At 46.5% G+C, this 20,000-nt stretch overlaps 1 protein-coding gene across 1 annotated transcript in view; it reads right to left on the minus strand.

Annotated features, from left to right (window-relative positions):
* Nucleotides 1-20,000, minus strand: part of LOC144892097 (uncharacterized) — a gene marked incomplete at its 3' end in the record, with an annotated part of 40,051 nt that overhangs the window by 19,221 nt on the left and 830 nt on the right. Inside the window, exons 2-7 of the mRNA XM_078777275.1 lie at nt 16,809-16,939; nt 16,190-16,271; nt 15,904-16,022; nt 6,785-6,860; nt 3,490-3,544; nt 265-636 (exon numbers count right to left, since the gene is read on the minus strand). Of these exons, the coding sequence (XP_078633401.1) occupies nt 265-636; nt 3,490-3,544; nt 6,785-6,860; nt 15,904-16,022; nt 16,190-16,271; nt 16,809-16,909 (805 nt within the window). The remainder of the gene's footprint in view (nt 1-264; nt 637-3,489; nt 3,545-6,784; nt 6,861-15,903; nt 16,023-16,189; nt 16,272-16,808; nt 16,940-20,000) is intronic.

A 20,000-nucleotide genomic window follows, 5' to 3' on the forward strand; every position in this document is an offset into this window, starting at 1 on the left:
ACGTACGCCACACGTACGGACGCAACCGATTGCCTAACCCTGATTTTCACTTTGCGAGCGCAGGGTAACAATGCCAAAACCAAGTGAGCTGCCCATCTCATTTTGATTGAACAAATAATTTGTCCCATCAGTTGAGAAGCAAACATCAGTGTTGATTCTCTCTGATATTTCAGTGAAAACTTCATTCCAGGTCGAATATGAACCACGCTTGTACAAAAATAATTAATCAGCATCAAAGGAAAAATAAAAAGCAACAACACCTACCCACTGAATTAGCACCATTGGTTGTCCCAGAAGCATCACCAGATTGCATGACATTGGCGACAACAGCAACTTCCGAATTTAGGTTCACATCATTGCTCGATTGGCCCTGCGCTTTTGGTGACGCCAGATGAACTGGTGCATCATTCTTGTTTGGCCGACTCCAACGCTTAGAGTGGCGACGCCCACTTAGTGGGGCAGAGGGGCAGACCTCACAAATTGGCCGGTTCTCCTTCGACACAATGGCCTCGTTTGCGATGCTTAGTGGACCGCCAGCCAAGACCTGCTGCTTCAGCTCAGTATACAGCTCTCCGAGGAAGGTACCAGAGGATGGACCTTCTGGCCCACAAACCTCTTCATTGGGTGTCGGATCTCCTGTATGATCAAATGCACACTTCAGTACATGTGCTTCTTTTCCTTATCAGCTCAAGCATACAAAACAACATTGCTCCCTTCAAATATATATATATTTTACATTTTTCTATACATGCCTTTTGAAGATATTGATTTGAAGATATAAAACTTGCAAAAGTGCTGCTGGAAAGTTTTCATGTTCTAGCAAAAAACAGTTGTAATTCAAGTGAAGCTGCTCCGCCACATTGTGATAATCATTATTCCCAAGCATGGAAGCAAATCAGCAGGTCAAAGCTTGTCACGCTTGTCAAAGTGGACATCTCTCTGACCATTCTCAGAGAGCCTCCTCAGCGTCGACGAGTCTGGCATTTCACTCAGGCCAACTGGCACGGTCTTCAAGCAGCCATCAATCATCTGGACTGGTCTCCCATCTCTACCGCCTCTGACATCAACTCATCCTGGGAATTTCTTTCAAAGTAAATTGCTCTCTCTCATGCACAGATTTATCCCATCTCGTCTTCAGTTGTCATACCCTTCCTCCCGTCCATGGTACACGGAATCTTGTGGTGAGGCTGTTGCCCTGAAACAACTTGCTTTCGTCTCCTGGAAAGCAAATCCAACGGAAGGAAATCTCATTTCCTTTCGCAAAGCCCGAAACAAGTGTGTGTCCACCCTCAGGAGAGCCAGGAAACAATATCTCACCGTTCTCAAGACCGAACTCTCTTATCTGTCTCCCTCTTCCAAATCCTGGTGGCATCTGGTCAAATCTGTTTCTGGTGTTTGTTCCCCCTCCATCCCCTCCCTCACCTCAAACGGCTTAACGGCTGACTCCGCACGTGAAAAAGCTGAATGCCTCAACTCTGTGTTTGCCTCTAAATCTTGTGTCCCAAACCCATCCCTCTCTGCACCCACCGTACCCAGTCGTACCCAGCTGCTCCTGGACTCTGTGTCCTTTCCTCCTGACAAGGTGGAAAAGTTTCTGTCAACCCTCGACTCTGATTCTGCAACTGGTCCTGACGGCATCAGCCCACGGGTCCTAAAATCATGTTCTTCCGCTCTTTCACTCCCTCTTTCTGTTCTCTTCACCCTCTCTTTTGCTCAAGGTCATCTGCCATCTGCTTGGAAATCAGCCAACATCACCGCTTTGCACAAAAAAGGTGCAAAAACAGATCCCAGCAACTACAGACCAATCAGCCTTCTCCCAATTATCAGCAAAGTCATGGAATCCATCATTGCTTCAGATAGGAAATCTTTCCTCTTCTCCAATGGCTTGATCTCATCATCAATTTGGTTTCAGACCTGGTCACTCTACTCTGGACATGCTGCTTCTGCTTTCTCAACAATGGATGGAGGTCCTCAACGCCAAACAGGAAATTAGAGCTGTCTCCCTTGACATTTCACGTGCCTTCGATACGGTCTGGCACCCTGCTCTGCTCACCAAAGTATCCTCCTTTGGTATCCATGGAAATCTCTACTCATGGCTGGCGGACTTCCTCTCTGGTCGTAGTCAACGTGTGGCCCTGAATGGGTTTCTCTCATCTCCTCTTCCTGTTCAGCCTGGAGTTCCCCAAGGTAGTGTTCTGGGCCCTGTGCTTTTTCTGGTCTTCATCAATGATCTCTCTGACTCTCTTGAAAATCCTCTCTATCTCTTTGCTGACGACTCTACTCTCTGTCGCTCCATTCCTCATCCCTCAGATCGGCAGTCTGCAGCCTCCTCACTCTCTGCAGACCTGGACAAAATCACAGACTGGGCAAACAAATGGAACATGTCTTTCAATCCTGATTAATCTCACACTCTTACGATGTCTCTCCGAAAAGCCCGACTGGAAAACCCTCCCATCCACTTTCTGAATAATCCTCTCCAAGAAGTTCTGTCACTCAAGCTTTTGGGTCTCACTATTTGCCATGATCTTTCCTGGGAAAACCACATTTCAAATCTGGCCTCCAAAGCCAGTCGCCGACTGGGCATCCTCCGTCGTGCGAAGTCCTTCCTTGGCACACCTGAGCTCCTCACCACATACAAGGCTTTCATCCGCAGCTCTATGGAATACTGCTCTCCCCTCTGGTCTGGTGCTCCTGCCTCACACCTAGCTCGTCTTCACGCTGTTGAAACCAAAGCGTTCAGAATCATTGGAATCTCCCGCGATGAAGCTAACTCCAAGGGCCTTTCACTCACTCACCGCAGGCAGGTTGGTGGTCTTTCCGTCTTCTACCGACTCCTCTCTGGCCTTGCCCCCCCAGCTCTCTCTGAGCTCTGTCCCCCAAATATTCCTACAGGTCGCACAAGATCTGCCTGCAACCCTCTTATGGTTAAACTGTCAAAATCAAGACTTTCTGCTCACCTTCACTCCTTCATTCCTCTTTTCTCCCGCCTCTGGAACAAACTCCCTCACTCTCTTCAATCCCACTCCACCCTCCAGGTCTTTAAAACAGCTGTTCACCACCATCTCTTATCCTCCCCCATCCAAAACCTTGATCTTTTCTACCCCCGCTAATTTCGGTCCCCTTGTGTTTTATACCTCCCCCCCCCCCCCCCCCCCTCCCCTTCCCACGCCTCCTGCCCCCAAGCCCTCTCCCTCCCACACTTCTCCCTGCTCTCAAATGTTGTGGTTGTGTGCTTCCCCTTCTCTCCCCATCTTGTCTTCCGCTCCCTCTTTTTGTATATTTTGTTTGTCTGGTTGATTTGTTTGTGAAATAAATGTTAGCTCTTTCACGAGCCTCGATTCAGTATACAAAAAAAAAAATTTTTTTAAAGGTCATGCCATTCACCATTTTGGCTGCCTGAGCAAAAACTTCCAGGATAAAAGCTAAAATAAGCAACAACAATAACACCAACAACATCCCCAACTCTAACTACAGACAATATACACTCACCTTTCAACTCGTCGTCAAATACCTTCGGTGCAGAAGTCTTCAAGCTCCTTTGATCCTGAATAAGGCAACAACAATTCATCAACACTGCATTACCTTTCTCTAAATAAGGCCCTCACCAGCTGAAAAGATAATAATTCCCAAAGTTAGGATTTATATATTCTCTGGATGAAAACACACAGTACCACCATTTACAGCATTGAGGCCAAGTGATAATATCCATAATAGTACGTTGATCAGACCCCATTCTAATTGTGTTTCAACTCATGGAACATGTATATATGTTGATAAAAATCAATTTGCAATTCATGAATGGCACCATATGGTGGAGTTTACTGGTGTAAAAATAAGTGATGAACATTGTCTTGTGGAAGCCATTTTATTTATTTATTTTTGCGTTGATACAAGACTCATGGAGGAGCTTCTTCAGAAATCTCCTGCAGGACAAAGACATCGGTAAATATGTGTACTTTTACATGAATCGAGTAACTGATGTACCATACTCTGTTACAGAGTGTTGGTTCTGCCGAATCAGTTTCTTGGCAGAGGGCCATGCTGGGCAGCTTGCCATCCTTCTCCCAGCAATAGTTATGGCATGAATTTGTAATTTGTTCAGGGTACCAGCGATAACTCGCCTCCTCTTCGTGAAGGGCATCGTGAGGTCTTTAGTGTCCACCAACTAATACCGGCAGACGGGATGGCTGTTTAACAGCGATCCGAGGGTCAGCGCACACACTGATGAATCATCCTGCCTGTGAAACACCGGGATGACAGTTTACAGCTGGGCCGTGATTTCATCGCAGGATAGACGGCTTAGAGGTGAGTGAGTGTGCATGCTTCTGGGCCATCCTGTCAGCCTTTACATGAATTACAAGGACAATATACAAATACCTACAGCTATTGCATATGGGATTTGAACCTGGGTTATGAGCATCATGGGCCATCAGTTCAGATGGGAACACTAAATATGCCAACCCTAAACTTATTAACATATCTATCTAAATATTAAATAAAAACTTTGGCATTTCTTGGACTATTGCATAGACCAGTTTCACCTGCTTGTAGCCAGGTGTCGTGAGTGAAAGCAGGATAAATTATCTTTGGTTGTTACATGTTGAGATGGTTGACATTTTGTTGCTCCATTGAAGCAGAATAAACTGGCAATTTCCATCTGCAAGTTTACAGTTTGTCAATGACACGTTGCCTTTTTTTTTTTTTTTTTTTTTACTTTCTTTTGGACACAATTTATATACCAGATTTGCTTGAGTGTATGTAGTAGATGACCATCACAACATAGTAACCTGCTTGAAAAAAAAAAAACCGATAAAACTCAGGATACACCTCTCTTATTTAGCACTGAGTCAGGATTAGGGGTTTTTTTTTTTGGTTTTTTTTGTATACAGAGTCGAGGCTCGTGAAAGAGCTAACATTTATCAAACAAACAAATCAAACAAACAAGCAAGCAAACAAAGTATATAAAAAGGGGAGCGGTCGACAAGATGGGGAGAGAAGGGGAGGAAGCACACAAACACAACATTTGAGAGCAGGGACATCGGGAGATGTGTGGGAGGGAGAGGGCCTGGGGGGAGGCCGGATAGGTATAAAACGCAAGGACACCAAGGACTTCCAGGAAAGAAGTCGGCACCTCAAAAAAGGGTTAGACTGACTTGAAGCAAACAAAGCTTGTCAGTTGCCACAAGGGCAAGTCCAACATATTCTTGATGATAGCTGCCTTCTTCACCATGTGTGTATCGACATACATTGCTCTCATCCAAGTACATGTTGAATGTGTTTTGCAAAGATGTGGGAATGCAGCCGTTTTTGATGGCTGTGGAAATGGACCTTCGATAAAACATCACTCATCTTCAACAATAACCAATCCTACTGAGGAAGTTCAAGGATTCAAATTCCTGGATCTAACGATCAGCCATGATCTTTCTTGGGCAAACGACATTTCAAAGTCGCCTTGCAAAACCAGCTACCGACTGGGCATCCTCCCATGATGAAGCTGAGTATATGGGCCTATCACTTCACCATCGCAGACAGGTCGGTGGTTCCTTAGTCTTCTACCACGCCCTTTCTGGTCTTGCACCCTCTGCTCTTTCTGTGCTTTGCACCCCTGAAGTTTCTGCAGGGATCACATGGTCCACCATCAACCCCCTTATGATGAAACTACCTAAACCAGGATCATTGCTCACCCCCACTCATTTTATCCTCTTTTTTCCCACCTATGGAATCAACTTACACATCCCCTGAAATCTCATTCTTCCCTCCAGGTCTTCAAGACAACTGTTCACCACCATCTTCGATCTCCCCCAATCCGAAACCATTATATTTTATACCCTCACCGAAGGTGCTCCGGAAATGTCACGTGCTGGAGGATATGTTATTTATTTATTTGGCATGGGGTGGTGTACTTTGAAAGTAGCTCGACTTGTTGCTTTTCTTTTCCTCCAAAGTCCGAGCTATATCTCAGAGCCGGCTGGGACTTTCGGAATGGAATTTTGCATTGCAATAATGGAAATTAAAAGTATGCGGGGTGACTATTTACCTTGACCTAATTAAAGTCATGACCTAATTATAGACATTATTACGTTTCACCATAACACAACTAAAGGTTGTACGATCAGAACAAAATTGCATTCTCTAGATAGCCCAGATTTGCAAGGTGCATTTAAGCTTTATTTACATTATACCTCTTCAGGTTAAAGGGCAAATGTCACTCTAAAAAAAAAATTAACGTTCTTTTTTTGCCAATAAGGGATCTAAAGACCGCTTGGTCTTCCAAGATGTTCTAGCATCACCATAGTGGACCGGCACTGAAATTGTGCATTTCATATTTGATTTGTGTGCTTGATCTCTTTTTTGGGTTGTCACTTAATTAACAAAAAAACAAAAAAACATTTTGATCATAACTTGAATAAGTTTCCTCTGATTTTCATGCCATTGAGTTTTACAGATACATTGTAGACGAAAACACATTTTCTTAATTTACACTATATCCCTAAATGTACAAGCTGAAGGAGGAATCATTTGGGGGTATGGGGAGTAACTTTGTGTAATGATATTGTAATCCAAACCTCTGAACTTTACATTTGCTGAGAACACCAAAGCACATGGCTCATGATGCTGAGATACAATAATCACATCCCAAATACAGTGCAGATTTGTCGATTGTCTTGCAAAGTCCTTGCAATTCATGTAAAGGTACAATGATGTCTCCCACATGTCCTTGTCTTCATTTAATATGTATAAGCTCTTCCACAAGCCTTAGAAAGTGTGCAAAAAGATGCTATACCTGCAGAGGTGCAAGCATCTTGCGATCAACTTGCTGCTCCGAAGTGTAGTAAGTGGACTTTTCATCGTATTCAAACCTGAGTACAAGCAGAGAGGCAGCCCTTAGTAAGACAGGTTCAACCAACAAATAGCTGAACAGGTACACAATGAGGAAGTGACCGAGCATCAACAGATGCTTTGGACTGCAAGAAATTCATTGGAACATAAATTTTCTATAATGTGACTTTAAGCAATCTCCTTGTGGTTGGACCTTTCGACTTGCATAACATTTTCTGACATCTCAGCATAAATAATGTGGTCAATAAGTCTGGTATTTCTGGTATTTCTGGTGAAGGAGCTAAAGAGTCAAATATGAAATAAAAACTTTTACTGATGTTGCAGGAATCATACCATTTATAATTCGGCTTGTGTGTTTGTGTCTTTGTTTGACCTGTATGTACAGCACTCCTAAACCGCTGGATGAAATAAATTTTAAAATAGTGGTTGTACTCTGGGTGTGCATGGAAAGGTTCCTCCAAGTTGGGATGGACACATGCACCTTAGGTTTTTATTTGTACGAGTGGGAAAGTATCATTACGAAGTGGGCAAATTATCATACCTGCTCGTGCACTGCTGGACAGACTAACATGAAAGTGGACGTTATCGCAAAAAAAAAAAAATTATACTCGAGGTTGTAAAAATCATTCTAAATTACACCAACTATGTGTGTTATACAGTCATATAAAGGGGTGCCAATTTGATTCATACACCTGCATACAACAACAACATGCATTTTAAGGCCATTTTCCCTGCTAGAGCGGGGGTTAGCCTTGCGGTCCTCATGACAATCTTCTCCATTTTGCCCTATTTTCTGCATCTCTCCTTGTTAACCCCCTTGCCCACATTTCTTCTTCCACCATCTTTAGACAAGCCTTTCTCGGTCTTCCCCATCCTCTACTTCCTTCTACATTCATTTCCATCACTCTTCTCAACCAGTCACTTTCATCCTTCCTCAACACATGACCAAACCTCTCAACCTGTTTCTCTTCACAGCATCAATCACAGGCTCTATTCCCATCATCTTTTGCAATTCATCATTTGTCTTCCTCTTTTTCAACGATAATCCGCACATCCACCGAACCATTCGCATTTCCACCCTTCGTTGCTGCTCTACGTTCATTACCCATGTCTCGCTCCCATAAATCATAACACTTCTCACACATGCAGCACACACCTTTCCCTTCAGCTTCAACGACACTCCCCTCCTCATCATTCATACACCTGCATGAAGAAGTAAATGTATTGTTGTGGATATGAGAATGTTTTTTTATTTTGTTGTTGTGGTAAAATGTTGTTGTAAAAGGTTGTTGTAAAATATCACCCCTCCTCCCTCCGTTTGTGGTTGTATAAAGGTCAAAGGGCGTTTCCGTAGTTAGTCCATAAAACATACATGCAGGACACGATATATCCTTTCTTTTGACAGTTATATCTTATTCTGTGTATTAGTGTAAGGCTGTGTCTTCCATTAATTGAAATACTCCATTGCACCAGTGAAAGAGATAGATTCCCTTCATTCCCATTCCCAAAACCTCCATTCCCCCTCTCGTCACTGCTGAGCCCTCGATTACCAATTACCTCCGATCCAATTGCCGCCATTAACCACGAGGCATTGAGTCGGAGAAGAAAGGCGTGTCGCACCTCGTCAGAGGGGAGGAGGGGCGCGCCCGCCCGTCGTCATCCAGGGCGGAGCCCGAGGGTCGCGCGACCAACCAGGGCCGAGGTGAGCACCCCCGATGGGCGTGTCCAAAGCGCCGGGGGCGTGATCGCTGGGGGCGCTATAAAAAGCGCAACCGGAAGTGAGTAGAGAGAGATGCACTCTGGGTTGGTCTGAGTGGTTGCGAGGAGGAGTCGGTTGCAAAAGAGAGAGAAGGGTTGTTGAGGGAGAAGAGTTGGTTGAGGAGTTGGTTGCAAGGTTGTTGGTTGCGGTGAGGAGTCGGTGGTGAGGAGTGAAAGAAGCAAGGAAGAGTTGAGGGTTTGGACCAGACAAGTCCTGAGAACGTAGCGGACAGAGGCCGCAGCCGCAAGACCACCCAACCGCCAAAGGGGGCCTGAACGGCGGTTTGGAGCAGGGCCAAAGAGGAACGGCGGCTGCTGAACGCGCCGGTTGTGCTGCGGGACCCCCCCTTGGACCTCTCCCTCTCCCTCCAGCCATCCACCTTCTGCCATTCCTGGCATCCCCCGCGTGAGTCAGCGTTCTGTTTGTTCTGTCCTGGGATAAGTTAAGCCTGTAGGTAAGCTAAATTTGCACTGTGTCACCTGCGTCTTATGACTATGTGTTGTAAATAAAACTTGATTGCCCCTTTTTGCTTGTGTGTGTAAATAATAAAACCCATTACTCGTCTGTACGTCTTCTCGTTTTATTCCTTTTCCTCTTTGCATTCGTCGTTTTTGTCTTTTCCCCTCATTGAGCAGCTGCGGTGCGATCCGGCCAAAGTCTGGGTGAATCGGGTGAGTTTTTGTTAGGTCGCGGTCTTACACCACCGCTCGGTCTATAACATCTAACCGCGATCTATAACAATTGGTGTCTGGGAGTGGGATTCGGGGCCCGAACCAAATTTTTAAAACATCTAGAAAAAAAATTTTGGTCAAAATTACGAGCTGCCGAAATTTGTTTTTTTTTAAAGCAAAACCCGAATTTTGAAATCGCGCCATGGCTGTTCAAGGCGACGGGATGCCGGTGGGAGAGATAGACGGGGTAGAATCGACCCAGGACTTAGGAAAAAAAATGGTGGAGGAGAGTAAAGAAGGTGTGGTTGCGGGAATATCAGGTGCACAAAATGGCAGCCTCCCGTACGTGACGGCGATAGCCGGACCCGCAGTGCCAATGGACTGGGGTGTTTGCATGATGCATTTCAGTGCCGCTCTGAGGGGTGACAGTAAGGGATTTGATGCAATGATGGCTACCCAGGGGCTAGACGCGGAAAAAGCGAGGCACGAAGCAAGGTACAACCCGATTGGATTTGAGGAGCAAATAAACGCCACGGTAAAAAGAATACAGGAAGACATTGACCGCAGGTTGGGCGAGCAGGTCCCACGGGTGCACGGGGAGGTAACGCGTGTCGAAAAGCGCTGGTTGAGCGAAGCGGAGGAAAGCACGGGTACAATGACGGGGGTAGAAATCGCGACACGGGGTTTGGAAAAGCCGGCGACCGATGAAGTAGAGGGAATTTTATTAAAGCCAACAGTCGCCGAGGTTAATAAAGAAAAAGCAGTAGCGGGAATTAAAATTGAAGAGATGACGGAGGTAACCCGGGAATTGCAGGGAGAAATGGATTATGTACAAAGTCCCTGCTCAAATCATGATGCTGTACTCGCTAACCCGAATGGAAGTTTGCAGGTTCGCGTGGAGAAAAGGATCCCCCAGGTGAGTCGTGCTGTATATTGTGCGGGTAGATTTTGCAGGAGGATGTTTAGCGACAAAAGAATTTTCGCGCGCTTGGGATCGAGGAAGCATCCGGGCGTTGGTGAAGGGTCCCGTGTGAGTGGAAATGGCACGCGTGGGAGGAAAAAGTGTGCGTCGGCGAGTGGGTGTGTTATAAAGTGTGGGAGTGAAACCGAGTGCGAGCGAGAATGCACGTCGGGGTGTACGGCGAGTGACACGAATAGTGAGTTGGTGGTGGCGCAGGTGCGAGAGGGCACATCGGAGCGCGAGTGTGAAACCGAGTGCGAGCGAGAATGCACGTCGGGGTGTACGAAGTGTGACACGAATAGTGAGTTGGTGGTGGCGCAGGTGCGAGAGGGCACATCGGAGCGCGAGTGTGAAACCGAGTGCGAGCGAGAATGCACGTCGGGGTGTACGGAGTGTGACACGAATAGTGAGTTGGTGATGGCGCAGGTGCGAGAGGGCACATCGGAGCGCGAGTGTGAAACCGAGTGCGAGCGAGAATGCACGTCGGGGTGTACGAAGTGTGACACGGAGAGTAAGGTGGTGGTGGAACGTGTGCGAGAAAGCACACCTGAATTGGTCATGGCGCGGGTGTGGGAGAGCCCATGTGAGCGCGTTAGTGGGTGGATGCAAGAGTGCACGCCCATGGTGAGTGTTACGGAGGACGTAACGGAGGAGAGGTGTGGACCGAAGTGTGCGCAAGAGGTGTGGTGTGTAACAGAGAGAGCGTTGGTGGAATGTACGGACGGCGTAGGAACGCCAGGTTTTGTGAGGGTGAAAGGGGTAGCGTATGCTTGTAAGCATGCAAGTGAAGCATCGATGGTAACCGGTTTAGTGGTTAGAGCGACGGATAGCCGATGCGAGCACTCGGTGCGAGGGGTGCTTGGTTGGGTGCGAGGCCCGGCGTCGATCGAAGCTGCGTCGTTTCTCTTCGAAGCGTCGTTGCCGATTCGGGCTTGGCCCCGCCCCACACGGTCGAGTCCGGGCTTTGTCGGGCGAGGCGACCGGTCCGGTTCGAGGGCGAGTGGGAGGAAGCGGAACGGTGCCCCCTCGTGGGGACGGGGTTCCGACCGGGGGAGATGGAGCCATCGGGCCCGGGACCGCAAGGTGCCGCGCCGAGATGGTGCGTGGAATCTCGGTCCAACCAAACCACCTCCCTTGAACCGAAAGCCGGACGGATTCAACCTGCAGGCAACCAAACCACCCGAATTCATTGCTCGGCTTTACGAAGCCGAGTTTAATGATGTCATGACGCACCGAGGCTAGGATATAGCGGACTGTGATGATGGTGATCGTGATAGTAATAGTGTTTTGGGCCCAAAATTAGAGAAAAACAAAATTTGATGATTGGCAAAGGATTGGCAGTAATGATTGGCAGATGATGAGTAGTGATTGGCAAATTTTTGATTGGTTGGAATTTAGGTGTACAAAATTGATAGTGAGAGACCCCCGATGTGGTGGGATGGCAAATCCACCATCCCTCACAGATGGGGGCAAAGGAGCACTAGCTTAGGGGGTGTATGGCAGTGGAAAACTAGCCCGGGTGGGTTAGGATATGGTGTGTAGGGATCTAGCGAAGATTGACATTAGGTAACGTTAAGTTTAGTTAGTGACTGATACCTGTAGTGGGGACGCAGGTAGATTAGTATGGATGATAATGACGTGGGAGCGCAATAGTTTAAAGGGACGACTGGGAAGCGCAAGTTTCAGAGGGGAGAAGTTAGCTGAGATGATGCCGTGTGTGTGAGGATTGAACAGGTGAGAATGGAACAGGTGTGATTGCACAGGTGTGCAACTGAACAGATGTGTGGAGCAGTGTATGAGTGAGTGATGGTGATGTGTGTTGCGTTGACCAACTGGTCCAGAAAGAGGAGGAGGGTGCAGGTGGCACCAGGTGAGATTGCACAGGTGTGCAACGACAGGTGAATGAAAGACAGGTGTATGGAATAAATGGTATGGAGTATTGGAATGGATGGTCGTGGAGTGAGTATGGTGGAAATTGTGGAGTGGAGTGGATGGTGCGAAGGTGTGAATGGGGGAAGAGTGGACCCCCATCACGGATACCCGGGGCGGGTAGTGTAAGTGTTAGGTAGAGGGTACAGGTAAATTGTGGTTGGATATTGGCATCTGTGGTGCGGGTGAAAGAATGGTCTGTGGATGGGTGCGTTGGTGTTGTGGAAATGGCTGGGCGTGTAGCCTGTTAGTGTGTGTAGTTGGTTGGGCGCTCCACCACTGTGAGGATGTCGGCCAGGTGAGGCCGCAGGTGGGCTCTGGGAGCCGGTAGTAGTTGTTGTGGATGGGGCCCGAGGATCCGGAGGACGGACCCGGGTAGCCCAGTGCCAGAGGGCACCGAGTGGGGTGACAGAGCCAGGAGGGGCCTGCCCCAGTTAGATAGGTTAGGGTGAGGAGCTAGGTAAGCTCGGGTGGCAACTGCAGTGGTGGAGGTGTGCAGGTGGGTAAACCCACTGGGAGAGGTACACGCCACAGCCCAGAAATTGTGCGAGGGCACCGGGAGATAATCGGGGGAGTGAGACCCCAAATTGAAGAGCACCACAGTTTGGCCAATGGGAATTGGTTTTTAGAACCCATAGTGTAAGAGGGCCAATGGTTTGGCCGGAGAAAGACCCCGGGTAGTGTAAAGTGTGTTAAAATCATTTAGAGGATAGTTAGGATGAAGGATCTCCTCGCACCATCTGCATCCACTCACCTGAGGTGACAGGTACTCCACACCATGCCATGTTTAATTATTTTTACTGTGCAAATGTTTGGAATGTGAGACGCATCATGACGTGGGTGTGACATTGTGCGTAATTCCATCTCTTCCTCCTTATGAGGATTGATGATGAATTGATGATGGCAAATTTTTGAAGTAGAGGGATTGTGGTGACGAATTTGGTATAGGGGAAATATGGGGAAGACGTGACAGTAGTGACGAATTGGTAATGTGTAGATTTTGTACATATGGCGTAAGGGCAAGGGTAGGCTAGGTGACAGGGGGGTGACGTACGGTAGGGACGAGCTTTCTCACTTCGCCCTCCGTACGCATTTTGCCTTGCATTGCCTTTTTGACGTGTACCCTTGAGACCTTACCCCTCGCTCATCTGTCTTGTCCCCCCTTTTTGTCTCCCACATGAGGACCTGAGCGCCGTTGGGCGCCGAGGGGAGCGTGCGTGGGTCGGCCATTGTGCGCCCGAAATTCCCAGAACCAGCTGTCTGCATCGATGCACCACGTTATGGACCACATGTCAGTGGCCGAGCACCACTTATGGACCCCATGGGTTGGGGCAAGGCCACTCTGCTGGAACCGGCCATGAGGGCCCGAAATCTTGCTGGCGGACCTTGGCCACAGGGCACCGATGCCCCACAGGTGAACCACACTAGTCGGCCCTGTGGGCCATAAATAAAATCAAATAAAAAAAGGACACATTGGGCACACTTTATTGAAAATAGGCCGCCAGTAAGCAAAGCAAAAGAATGACAACATCTGGAAGAACAAATAATAACCAGCAGAGGGAGCCGAAGAGCAAGAGATCACCTGCAGGGTTTGGGTTTGTTGGATTTATTTTATTGATGAACAGTGGTGACTGCACTGATTGGTGCTTGAGGGTGTGTTGGTGCGTTATAGGTGCTTTCATGGTGCATTGATGCAGAGCAGACTGTCCTCCCCCCAGAAAGAACAATTACAGGTCCTGGGTTAGTTTTGTAAATAAAAATAGCGTCAATTGTAAATAATGCTTCCCACCGTCAGTGTGTAGTTTGAAGACCATTCCGCAATTCGGTTAACTGTGGGCGTAAGTCTGTTAGGCAGGGTGCAATGGAGCAGCGGGACACATTTATTTATGTTTTAAAACTGTCGCACTCAGGGTCAGGCTAAAAGTAGAGGGAACTACACCTACATGCCACACTAAGGTAAAAGTAATAGGCCCGGGACGTGCCTAAGGGGAGGAGGGTGCAGTGTTGTGGATATGAGAATGTTTTTTTATTTTGTTGTTGTGGTAAAATGTTGTTGTAAAAGGTTGTTGTAAAATATCACCCCTCCTCCCTCCGTTTGTGGTTGTATAAAGGTCAAAGGGCGTTTCCGTAGTTAGTCCATAAAACATACATGCAGGACACGATATATCCTTTCTTTTGACAGTTATATCTTATTCTGTGTATTAGTGTAAGGCTGTGTCTTCCATTAATTGAAATACTCCATTGCACCAGTGAAAGAGATAGATTCCCTTCATTCCCATTCCCAAAACCTCCATTCCCCCTCTCGTCACTGCTGAGCCCTCGATTACCAATTACCTCCGATCCAATTGCCGCCATTAACCACGAGGCATTGAGTCGGAGAAGAAAGGCGTGTCGCACCTCGTCAGAGGGGAGGAGGGGCGCGCCCGCCCGTCGTCATCCAGGGCGGAGCCCGAGGGTCGCGCGACCAACCAGGGCCGAGGTGAGCACCCCCGATGGGCGTGTCCAAAGCGCCGGGGGCGTGATCGCTGGGGGCGCTATAAAAAGCGCAACCGGAAGTGAGTAGAGAGAGATGCACTCTGGGTTGGTCTGAGTGGTTGCGAGGAGGAGTCGGTTGCAAAAGAGAGAGAAGGGTTGTTGAGGGAGAAGAGTTGGTTGAGGAGTTGGTTGCAAGGTTGTTGGTTGCGGTGAGGAGTCGGTGGTGAGGAGTGAAAGAAGCAAGGAAGAGTTGAGGGTTTGGACCAGACAAGTCCTGAGAACGTAGCGGACAGAGGCCGCAGCCGCAAGACCACCCAACCGCCAAAGGGGGCCTGAACGGCGGTTTGGAGCAGGGCCAAAGAGGAACGGCGGCTGCTGAACGCGCCGGTTGTGCTGCGGGACCCCCCCTTGGACCTCTCCCTCTCCCTCCAGCCATCCACCTTCTGCCATTCCTGGCATCCCCCGCGTGAGTCAGCGTTCTGTTTGTTCTGTCCTGGGATAAGTTAAGCCTGTAGGTAAGCTAAATTTGCACTGTGTCACCTGCGTCTTATGACTATGTGTTGTAAATAAAACTTGATTGCCCCTTTTTGCTTGTGTGTGTAAATAATAAAACCCATTACTCGTCTGTACGTCTTCTCGTTTTATTCCTTTTCCTCTTTGCATTCGTCGTTTTTGTCTTTTCCCCTCATTGAGCAGCTGCGGTGCGATCCGGCCAAAGTCTGGGTGAATCGGGTGAGTTTTTGTTAGGTCGCGGTCTTACACCACCGCTCGGTCTATAACATCTAACCGCGATCTATAACAGTATTTTATTTGCCAGATGTAGGGTGCCCCTTTATATGAACTTTTCTAGAGCATTACTTGGTTCCTCCTAAGAACACAAGGGTAGTACAGCATGCACACGAGACCCAAAAGTTCCTGAGGACCCAAAAGACCCAAAAGTTCCCGAGGCCAAAAAAGATCCAAAAGCCCCCGAGGACCCAAAAGTCCCTGAATATCCCAAAGACCGAAAGGACCCATAAGAGCCAAAAGTCCCTGATGACCCAAAAGACCTAGAGGACCCAAAGACCCTCCAAGTCCGGCAGGCTGGTATTCAGGGCGGTGAATACCAATGAATATTTGGATACGATTCCACCACCACCCTTTCAAAAAGTCCAAGCCATTGAATTTGGTTTAGCACTACGCACTTTCACAAATCCTGGTGAGAACCCTGATGCAATGTTTCGAAAAAGAATTTACTTTTAAACGGCCTGAAAAAATAATAATCCCACCTGAAAGAACGATCACAGATAGTGAAGACATCTTTGTGAGAGAGGGGCATAATATCCGCAATCATCTCCTTTCCATTCAGAACTGTCGGGTTTAACCTCGAGAGATTCTGTAGATGGACCTACACGCACGCACACACATAAAATACGAATTTAACTCAGCATAAAGTTAGTCCATGTCGGTATTGTAAATGCAGGAAGCCTACAATCGGCACGAAAGGTTACAGATGGAGGAAAAATGACAAAATGTGGGCTAATCTCACAGCCCAGTCTGGTGTGAAATGCTCACCTTGCCATCAGTATGAACTACTAATTGGCAGTGCTTTGCAGACACAGGATCAAGCTGGATGCGAATATCACACTCCTGAGACCTGCAAATAATACATGACAGCTAACTCAATTGTGCTGTACCAAACAGATGCAGCATTTCATTTGCAAAGGATGCCATTTTATTTTCATCTCTCGAGCGGGTATTCCATTTCATTTGCAAAGCAATAATCATTCGGCCCCACAATTTCTCTTCAATTCACCTGTCTCACAAATGGGGTAGCCCATAAAAATGACATTTGCCACTGTAATTAAAAAATGTTCAACGTGTCAAAAGCAACAGTGTGTTCAGCAAATGTGAAATGTGAATGTACTACCTCAACACCCCTTATCACACATATTGCCCAACTGAACCTAACAACCTTCCTTCTCATCATCCTATGTATCAACCACCTACACCACACCCTTAACCAAACATCCCCAACAGCACCTACACCCATACACCCTTCTCCTAACTTCCTTGAATGATCATACTTCAATCCTAATTTTCTATGACTCAAACCATATCAACTTGAAATGATTGCAAATCCCATATATTAAATTATTTGAAGGATAATAATACAAGCATATGGCCATCTCACCTTCCAAACAAAATCTGTGATGTAAGTAGCGGGATATCAATTCTGTCTTTACCATTTCTTTTGATAATCACAATTGTCCCAGTTTTGGACTTGTTTGCCATTTTGCCAGGGTGCTAACTCTGGGTCATCACCTGCACAACAACAGGGCAAATGCATCTCTCAACTCAAGCATCCACAACTTCAATATGCAATTAACGCAACTTGATAATGCGCAAGTCACATGCCATTTCAAAAACACTTCCTTTCAATCAACAAGTTAGCTGCAAGTTTCTTTTTAAAGAGGAAATGGACGGGTGGGTTATCATTCATGCCATAAAGTGGAATGGTCGTTTCGTTTGTTCGGCAAATCCTACAGTTTTGACCGTTCTCGACCAAACTTAGCATTGGTATTCAGGGTGCTCAGGGTATTCTAAAGCCTGGCCTAAAGTACACAGTTTCCTAAAGCCGAAAGCTCAGGGTATTCTAATAAACAGCAATTAAGAAGAAATGCAGGCAATGGATGAGAATGGTGAAAGCTCTGAGAACTACTGCTTTGGCACAAGTGCTGGTCCGTGACCGATGTCGTGCCAGGAGAAAGAAGCAGCTGTGGGTGATGCCCTGGGTGGAGAGAAGGCCAACTCGGGGAGTGTTGCCCAATGAAATGGCTGCACAAGGTGAGCTGTTTTATGCTAACTTCCAGAGGATGCATCCGACACAAACGAGTTGAATATGTCAATCCATGGAACGCTACAACCGGAAGTCACTGAAAGCTGGTTTAATTGCTCAAAACATTCTGCCACATCAGAGATCATCATAGACCACCACACACGACACCAAGATGCACGAATTCTGCCAACAAAAGGTCATAAAACGTTTACAACAATCGCCGACCTGCCTGAAAACCTTGTTGATGGTCGACGACTGCCGCACATTACACAAATTACATCAAAGTTGATGTTGTTGATAAAGTTGATGATCGAACACAGAGACAGTCTAAAAGTCCTGGCACGGGTGGGATTATAAACTTCTAGCTATAGCAACTAGATGCTCTCCACAATCACTATGTTCGAGCATTCAACAAACCTAGCCAAGATGATAAGGTAATGAATGAGTGGCTCACAGAAGTTAACACGTTCTTCATCCCAAAATCTGAAGAAACCTAACTTCCTCACCAATATCATAAACTTCTAACTGAACTAGATGGTATTCATAGAATACTTACCCTGCGCAGTCAACTTGGTGTGAACCAACTCTTCTGTTTTTGAACATTTTTTCTTTGATCCAATATGGCTGCCAGACCACGTGAGCGATGACATCATAAATTTATATTCTCCAATATAATTGTTGCATAGATCACGCTCAATGATCAAGATCTGCCTTGTCGCACAAGATCTGCCTGCGACCCTCTTATGGTGAAATTGCCAAAATCAAGACTCTCTATTCACCTTCACTCTTCCATTCAAGACTCTCTATTCACCCGTCTCTGGAACAAACTCCCTCACTCTCTTCAATCCCACTCCTCCCTCCAGGTGTTTAAAACAGCTGTTCACCACCATCTCGTATCTTCCCCCATCCAAAACCTTGATCTTTTCTACCCCCGCTAATTTCACCCCAAATCCACTTTTTTGAAATTCCGACTTCTTTCCTGGAAGTCCTAGCAGTGTCCATGTGTTTATACCTCTTGGTCTCTGGCACTGACAACAATTGGGGCTTGCAGCTTCTTCTTCACTTGATCTCTGACATAGTAAATTTTATCTTCTAGAACTGGCCACTTCCAACATGCACCAGCTTTGACCATTAGACACTTCAGAGACATTGCCCTGAACCTGCTTAACGATTTTTGACCGAGAGGCTGGTCTGTCAGGCCAAATGGACACAGTCTTGGTTGCAGTCGGTATGGTGTCAAGGACCTTGTCAATATAGGCCAATAGGGTGTCTTTGGAATGCGCAAGATTGTCCGACGCAATCACCTTTGAGTGGAGCGTGCCTGAGTGCCAAAGAAAGGCTAACTTGGTATTTCTGCCAATGGGCACTCTGAATTTCATATTGACAGGCACAAGTGTAGTTCTCTGCAAAGTCCACATGGAGCAGAGCAATATCAGTTTTGTGTGCAATATTCTCACGCTCTTCTCTGCATGTACCTACTTTTTTTTTTACCTCTTCTTTTTTTTCTTCAAAACATAGCCCTCGATCTTCCTTTGGATGAAAGAAGCCATGCAATGTTTGGTTGCATTGGTTCTTTGGTTTGGAGAGGTATTTTGAATTACATGTTTGAATTAGGATAATAACACAACCCTCTTGGCCACTCCCTTATGGAGCAGGTGCTTCTAGTTTATAAACTCCCTATTTGGATCATTCTTAACCCATCCCAGCAACTTACATTTCCTTAGGTTAAACTGCAACTGCCAATCATTTGCCCAATCTATTAAAGCGGCTACATTCTAGAAGCTAGACCTTTCCGATTCTGATCACACTTTCCCCTCCAAGCTACCTACCCAACCTCTAAGGTTAGTGTCATCTGCAAATTTGGAAATAAAACTCTTAAACACTACTGTACAAACCATTGATGCGAGTTACATACTACTACATGAAATATCTTTGCAAAAGGGAGGTACGTGCATGTGTGTGTGCACGTGTGTTAAACGCCGATACTGTTCGACATACAGATTCCGGTAATAGTTCCACAGTAAGCATCTTGGACCAGGGAATGTCATCCCTATGTGACTATCTTTCTCATGTGGGGTGGGGTGGGTGCGGGTACTTGGAAGCCATTTTAGGGTTGTTGTTTTTTCTCAATAACTCCACTGCATATTAGATACTCCCACATGAAAGGAATTAAACGAGGGGATAATTATGCAAAAAAATTAAAATAAATCGTTTTTAGCTCCTACCTGAACAGTACACCTGTTGTGACCCATAAATGGATGCATCTCAGACCCTTGATTTTCCTTCTTTTTTTTTTTCTTTCTTTTTTTCTTTACAGAAGCGAGAGAAATCAAAATGTCATATTATTTAGGAGGAGGGGTGGGGTGTCTCTGGGGGGAGTTTTAAACTGTACATCCAGTGTATTGAAAGTTTTAAATACAGTCTAAATCATAAAAATAAACAACCGATAAATGTAAATAAATAAAAAATAACGATGAATATAGAATGATTGAAATCTGATGTTCCATACTCTTGACAGCGTCGATGCTAACGAAGCAGTTTTTTGGC

The sequence above is a fragment of the Myxine glutinosa genome, chromosome 1, assembly GCF_964187855.1.
Source record: "Myxine glutinosa chromosome 1, kmMyxGlut1.1, whole genome shotgun sequence".
Taxonomy (NCBI): domain Eukaryota; kingdom Metazoa; phylum Chordata; class Myxini; order Myxiniformes; family Myxinidae; genus Myxine; species Myxine glutinosa.